The sequence below is a fragment of the Zingiber officinale genome, chromosome 5A (genome assembly GCF_018446385.1).
Source record: "Zingiber officinale cultivar Zhangliang chromosome 5A, Zo_v1.1, whole genome shotgun sequence".
Classification (NCBI taxonomy): Eukaryota; Viridiplantae; Streptophyta; class Magnoliopsida; order Zingiberales; family Zingiberaceae; genus Zingiber; species Zingiber officinale.
Window position 1 is genome coordinate 111517965 of NC_055994.1, and position 7352 is coordinate 111525316.

Below are 7352 nucleotides of genomic sequence, written 5' to 3' on the forward strand. Positions count from 1 at the left end.
AAATATATTTTTTAGGTTTTTATTAAAACAATTTAAGTATATATAATATATATTATATATGTATGTCAAATTTGGGGGCGCCTAAAAATCGGAGGCCCTTAGCCATCGCCCCCAGTGACATTCCTCAGGGTCGGCCCTAGCTGTGACCATCAATGTTTGGTGGAAATCACGTTTAACCATTGTATTCTAGGAAATAGACGACCCGAGTAAACCTCGAAGCACAGCCGGAGGTAGGACAAATCTGTTTCAAGGAAACTGTGACCATCGCAGGCCTCAGTCGTTTGGTCGCTCTACTTCTCTAGTTGACCTATCACCTGCTTGCTTCATTCGCTCAGCCTCTTCATTCGCTCGGTTGCACGCTCGTCCGACCGCTCATTGGCTATGCACCCATCCGGTCGCTCATTCACTCGACCTCTTCATTTGCTCGATTGCATGCCTGTCTGGCAGCTTACTCGCTTGGGCACTTGGTCTTCTCGGTCGTACGCTTGCTCGCTCAGCTCGCTTGGTCCGCTCGGTCGTACGCTCACTCGTCCGGCCGCTCGCTCTGCCCACTCGGCCATACTCTTGCTCGTCCGGTCGCTCGTTAGCTCGGCCTCTCAGCCCGCTCTGCCCTCAGTTATTATGCAGTCTGCATTCGACACTGAAATTTTCTACTAACAGACTGAGATTATGTGGTCAAGTCATCTCGATAGATAAATAAATTTAATTCAATGTTAAAATCTTAGATAGATTATCTAATGATCCACCACCTACAACAATAGCCCCACCAGTTGTCCGTACCTCCTCTTCCTCTACCTTCGGGCTGGGGGTGTGCCCTCCTAGACCTAGGGCTGTAAACAAGCCGAGTCGAGCCGAGCTTTAGGGTGTTTAAGCTTATTTGATAAGGTAACCAAGCCGAGCCGAACCGAACTTAAAATGAACCAAGCTTTTGAAATGAGTGTTCAAGTTTGGCTTGGTTTATTTTTTATGAGCTTAAGCTTGTTTGAAGCTTGACTTGAGCTTGGTCCGTTTAGATGTTATCAAACTCTCAATTCAAGCTTGTCTTGAGCTTGGTTCGAACTTGGCTTGAGCTTGGTTCGAGCTTGGTTTATTTAGATGTTATCAAGCTCTCAATGCAAGCTTGTTTGATTGTTTGAAACTTTTAGTTGTTTGATTGGTTATTAAGTTTGATAATTTAAATTTATTTATTTTATTTTATTGTTTATTTAGCATATTGAAAAGAATTTTATTAATGAACATTGTTCATGAACATTATTCACGAATGTTGTTCACGAACATTAACGAGTTAAACACATATGTGTTCAAGCTTGTTTGTTTAGCTTAACGAGTTGTTCAAGTTTGTTTGTTTAATTAATGTTATGTATATTGAATGAGTATAAACAAGCTCTTACCAAATCGAACACCAAATTTGTTCACGAACACTTCGTTCCTTTACATCTCTACCTAGACCTATATTAGATCCGCCCCTACTAACAATCAACGCCCAAGATTTTTCTATCTCATCGAAGAAAAATTCATTGCAACGTATAATAGCTGGGATTCACATTATGAATAGTTAGAAACTACTTCAGCATCTTACTGTTGTAGGATCGAGACTGATGTATTTAATTTGTACTAATTGGGTACGGCAGGGCCGTTGAAAGGGCAACTGTGATAACTATTTAACCTAATTGCCAAAAACAGAAAATAATCACCAAATAATTGGTCATCTGCACTGGCCAAACAACCACCGTAATAGTTGTCCCTGATCTTTAGCATCTGCAATCTTTGACTTAAACAATCACAATGTTCCTTGCACATATGACAAGTAGTAACTTGTCCGGGGCAATGATGCAAGATGTTTTTCTAATTTATGTTAGATATTTAAGGATTAAATTTTGAAGATGACAGTTTCTATATTTACTTCTCTTTCAAGAATATATTTACTTATTTACTCATGATCATAAGTTAAATAATTCAAATTTTTTTATGAACCTCAAAACTCTTGAGTCATAATAAATTTAGTTCAGTACTTATGAAACGTTTAATTATTCAAATATATATTAAAAAATTATTTGATTTATTTCAAAATATATTTTTTGGACATAATAATTATTTTTATTTTATTTTTTTCTCAGATTCTCTCGGAAGATTTTACAGTCATTGTAGAAATTTTATTTTCACTGTACTTAATATCTTCCCTTGAAGAAAAAGAAATACCAAAATAACACAGTTTACAATCTAGTCATTCAATATTTCCTTTTTTAAGGATAAATTATTACATTTAAATTCTCTATCCGATATACTAATATCCAATATAAACATCTTGATCCAAATGCTTCAATTCTGGATTCAAGATATTCTCTCTTTACATTAATTAGAGTTCTTCTCCTCTAATATTTTAATTGAAATGGTCTCATTATTCCAAAAACAATTATTTACGTATTTTTAAAAGAAAATAAAAGATGATTTTGGTTCTTGATATATCTCAAAACAATATATTTTTGTTACCACGAGATGTATTGGTTGTCGTGGATATGTATTGGTTGTTGTAGATCGTTTGATTGGAATGAAATTTGGAATAGGTACACTTGATGATATGAATCACTCTAAACATAAACGTATTCATCGGACTTGTTACATGATCAATTTGGAATGACTCTTGTTCATTTGGAAAACGTAGTTCGAGGAATTATATCTGGAACCGCTACAAATGTTTCTCAAATTATCTTAATGATCAACGAAAAACTTTTATAAGATCGAACAAATAACTCTAAATTAATCGGCATGTGGCCAACTAAAAAACTTTGAAGAAGTAGCAACTTTAACTAGACCCAAGTAAAGCAGGCAATTGCAGAACATATTCATTATCTTAAGGTCACTAATTTAATTAATGTGGCAAACTGTATTGATTTGGTGAAGTGATGTGAGTAGTAGTACAACATTGACCATAACACCATCTAGGCCATGATACAAAGAAACAAGATGCAAAAGGTCTCTGTCCAAACAATAGAATACGCAACTGAATCAAAACAACAGCAAGGTGACGATCTCAAATCCCTTAATTTATCGATTTGCTTGTGATTAGTTCATCCCTTGTCCAACATTTCGTCCTGTTTGTATTAATTTTATACCGGTTGCAATGAAAACTAGATGGATAGGCATCCATGGCTTGTTTTTTTCTTCGGATTCTTCCCTTCTTTATTCATTGATATGTGTGACATCATTTTCTATTTTATTAGCAACATCTTAATCTTGTTTTACTCCCTTAATATAGCCATTCTTGTTGTTCTTGTTTTTTATTGATTCAAATTTTTCGAACTGATTAATATTAGATCATGATGATTAATTTAGTTCTATAAAAATTTTTCATCGGGCACCATGATAAATTTAAAAATAAAATTAACATGTCACTTCGCAACCAATATCCATGATTATCTTTCCACTTAAAAAAAATTAAGGGATCAAAAATTAAGAGAAAATTTGCATGCAGTCCCCATTGACAAACACAACTTTGCATGCACTCCCCAATGGAAAAAATCTTTCTTTTCACTCCCTAGTCTAATTTACTTACCTAATTGCCCCTGATATTTTAAGTATAAAAAGTCTAAAAATGAGTATAAATCCTCTTAAATTCAGTACATTAAACTAGAATCTAGTATATTTTCTATCAAATTGAGTACGATTCTTTTTCCACCTCAATTGGATAGAAAATATACTAGATTTTCTTTAAATGGTACTCAATTAGATGTAAAATATACTAGATTTTCTTTAAATGATACTTAATTGGATGAAAAATATACTAGATTTTTTTCAAATGGTACTGAATTTAGGAGGAATTATATTAAATAGGAAAACAGTCGTACTCAATTTAATAGAAAATATATTCGATCCTAGTTTAAAATACTGAATTTAATAGGAATTATACTCATTTTTAGATTATTTATACCTAAAATATATGAAGGACAATTTTAATTAAAAATATACTCAAATATACTAAGTTTTTTTTAAATGATACTCAATTGGATAGAAAATATACTAGATTTTCTTTAAATTATACTCATTTTTGGACCTTTTTACCTAAAAAATATGAGGGGCAATTAGGTCACAATATTTACATGAGGGAGTTGAAGCAAATAAAACTTTACATGCAGGGAGTGGAAATAAAATTTTTTATGAGTGGAGATTACATACAAAATTTAAATTGTGATTGAAAATTTTTCTCTACTTTACTCAAAAATTAATCCACAGTTTGTTATACCATAAGTAGAAATGACTCATAGATACCTAATTAATGGAATGACTATTGTAAATTAAAATAAACTAATTCAACTTACTCAAAAACAAAACATTATACACTTTTATTTATAAATTTAATTAAAAAAAAAATCTATAAAATATTCTCTATATAATATTAGAATCCCAATTATAACATATTACATAATATTTTTATCTAGTGGCATAAAAAATTTAGGATGTTGATTACTAGACAAGGAGTCATTCACGCTTCCAGATTTACCTATGGCTACTCTATAAAATTGGACGATCTACCTCTAAAATTAGTTAGAACGCATACTCATATATAGATTATAAAAAAAATTAAAGAGGCATGTTTTTTTTATGAAATTCATAATTAAGAGGTAAGAGGTTCTCTTTTGATTTTTGCTAAAAAGAAAATTATTATATACATTTGAGAAAATAAAAGTCATGCAAATTTTAAGGATAAAATACAATATTCCAACTATGAGGGTCAACAGTCAAAATATGATAAATTATCGGGGGCTTTTACAAAATAAAATTCTCATTTAAAAATTTTGTTTTTATTATTATTGCGTCGTCTCCTTTGACGAGATGAACTGGCTCGGACCGCCCATTCTGCTTTACAGACGGTGAAGACATGGCGGAGAAGACGAAGTGACGGCTGCTCTTCTTCTATAAATAAACCTGCAAGCAGCGAAACAACAGTACCGAGCGCAAATTTTGCAGAAGAAGAAGATGCCTCTTCCTCATGCAGTGCTGATAACTTACCCGACGGCAGGGCAACTCAACCCCATGCTCCAGCTCGCGCAGCTTCTGCACTCCAAAGGCTTCTACATCACCTTCGTCAACACCGAGTTCGGCTACCGCCAGCTCCTGCGCGGAAACGCAAGCCTTGATGCATTATTCGGCCGCTTTAACAGGAGCTCGTTCCGGTTCGTCTCCATCCCGGACGGCATCTGTGAGTCGGACCTTCAAGGCCCTGGTTACCTGCTCAACGTCTGGTTCTCCATCGTCAGAAACTGCCCCGCCGCGCTCCACGAGCTGCTTCTGGAGCTCAACTCATCCCCCGACGTGCCCCGACTCACCTGCATCATCACCAACTTCTTGGTGACCTTCCCGCGAGACGTGGCTGATCGGCTCGGCGTCCCGGAGCTCGTCTTCTGGACCACCAGCGCCTGTGGACTCATGGCTTCTCTCCACGTCCGGGAGCTCGTCCGCAGAGGCTACGTCCCACTCAAAGGTAGCAAGCAAGTTCCCCCTTTTTTTGTCAGAGTAACCCGGCAACTGTTCGTCGTATTATGCAGATGAGAGTTGCTTGACAAATGGGTACCTGGACACGGCCATCGATTGGATCCCCGGGATGAAGGATATCCGCCTCAGAGACATCTCCAGCTTCATCAGAACTACGGACCGCGACGACTTCTACCTCAAGGAGGAGATGGAGGAGGCGGATTACGCCCTCAAATCGCAGGGTTTGATCCTCAACACGTTCGAGGGAATGGAAGGCGAGGTTTTGGACGCTCTGAGAGGTTTCTTCCCGCGGATCTACGCGCTGGGTGCGATCGGTTCGCTAATCGATCAGATCTCTGGGAGCGCAGGCACGACGACCCCGATGCGACTAGGGAGTTGGGATGAGGAGGAGGAGGAAGATCGGCGATGCGCGGAGTGGCTGGAGGCGCAGCAGAGGGGTTCGGTGGTGTACGTGAGCTTCGGCAGCATCACGACTCTGACGAGGGATGAATTGGCGGAGTTCGCGTGGGGCCTGGCGGAGAGCGGCCGCCCCTTCTTGTGGGTGGTCCGGCCGGGCCTGGTGGAAGGGGGCATCGAGGCGCTGCCCGGGGGGTTGGTCGAGGAAACTAAAGGACGGAGCTTGCTGGTGAAGTGGTGCCATCAAGGGAAGGTGTTGTCCCACCCGGCCATCGGCGTGTTTCTGACGCACGGCGGCTGGAACTCGATGATGGAGAGCGTGGCTCGTGGCGTTCCGATGATCTGCTGGCCGGGGTTCGCAGACCAGTACACGAACTGCCGGTACGCTTGCAAACACTGGGGATTCGGCATGGAGATCGAGGAGGAAGTGAGGAGGGGGCAAGTGAGGGAGGTTGTCCGGGAAGCACTGGAAGGGGAGAAAGGGGAGGAGATGAGGAAGAAGGCGATGGAATGGAAGGAGAAGGCGCGGCGAGCAGCGACAGAAGATGGGACATCGTTTACGGACCTTGCCAGATTAGCGAACGACCTGAATCAGCTCACCACAAACACAGGGATTAAGCAGACTAAACATACCCCGTCGTAACATAATGCCATGCTTACTTTGAGATTCGGTGTGTGTGATAGCAATGTTTCCGAGTTTTTTTTTTTTTTTGAAAAATAAAGAAATTCAGTATTTTGTTCCTTCCACCGGAGAAACTATTAAAAATATATATTAATAGTTCTGTCATAGCTATTTATTACGGCCTATCAAATTTTATTGGGCAAGAATGAGCATGTTTGCCGGACATCCGATTGTCAATTAAAATCAAGTGGACACCCTCATTTGACTTGAACTATCCTTGTATTATCTGATTATTTATTTGATAGTGTAAAAGTTGCGTGTAGTTCCTACCAAGTAATAATCATTTTATATTATTTTAATTTTATTTTTCTAAATGATAATTTATTTAAAATAATAATTTAATAAATAAAGTAAAGTTTCATTAATACTCATTATATTTCAAATAAATATTATTAGATCACAATTAATTATATAGAAATTAGTAGTAACTTCTATACATATAAGTTAGCATATAGATTTTACATCGCGGAGTTAGCAATTAGTTTTTATATGTGTAAAAGTTGATTATTAATTTTTACATGACCGAATGATCATATAATGTAAAAGTATTTTGGATCGTTCATATTAAATGTGGCTTCAATTTGATTTTAATTGAAAATTATCATGATTTTATAAATGATGGGTATCCTTTTGATTTTTGCCCAATTGTATATATACTAAAAGAGTTTTTTTTTATCCATCTTTGACCATATAAGTTTGTCTACAGTCATTATAGTCATTAAGAGTGTGTAAAATCTCGTAAATTTTTAAATTTAATTAAATCGAATTAGTATCAATTGATTGT

At 37.3% G+C, this 7352-nt stretch overlaps 1 protein-coding gene and 1 long non-coding RNA gene across 2 annotated transcripts; one reads left to right on the forward strand and one right to left on the reverse strand.

Moving 5' to 3' along the window:
• Positions 1-4668: 4668 nt before the first annotated feature.
• LOC121981389 lies at positions 4669-5369 on the reverse strand. The gene is made up of 2 exons (XR_006111806.1): positions 5227-5369; positions 4669-5112 (listed from the first exon to the last, which is right to left on the reverse strand). It is a non-coding gene; the product is annotated as an uncharacterized LOC121981389 (long non-coding RNA).
• LOC121981388 (7-deoxyloganetin glucosyltransferase-like) lies at positions 4975-6779 on the forward strand. Its single transcript, XM_042533877.1, has 2 exons — positions 4975-5479; positions 5544-6779. Exons 1-2 carry the CDS (start codon positions 4975-4977, stop codon positions 6527-6529), a joined length of 1491 nt encoding a protein of 496 aa, XP_042389811.1. The 3' UTR covers positions 6530-6779.
• The last annotated feature ends 573 nt before the right edge of the window (positions 6780-7352 follow it).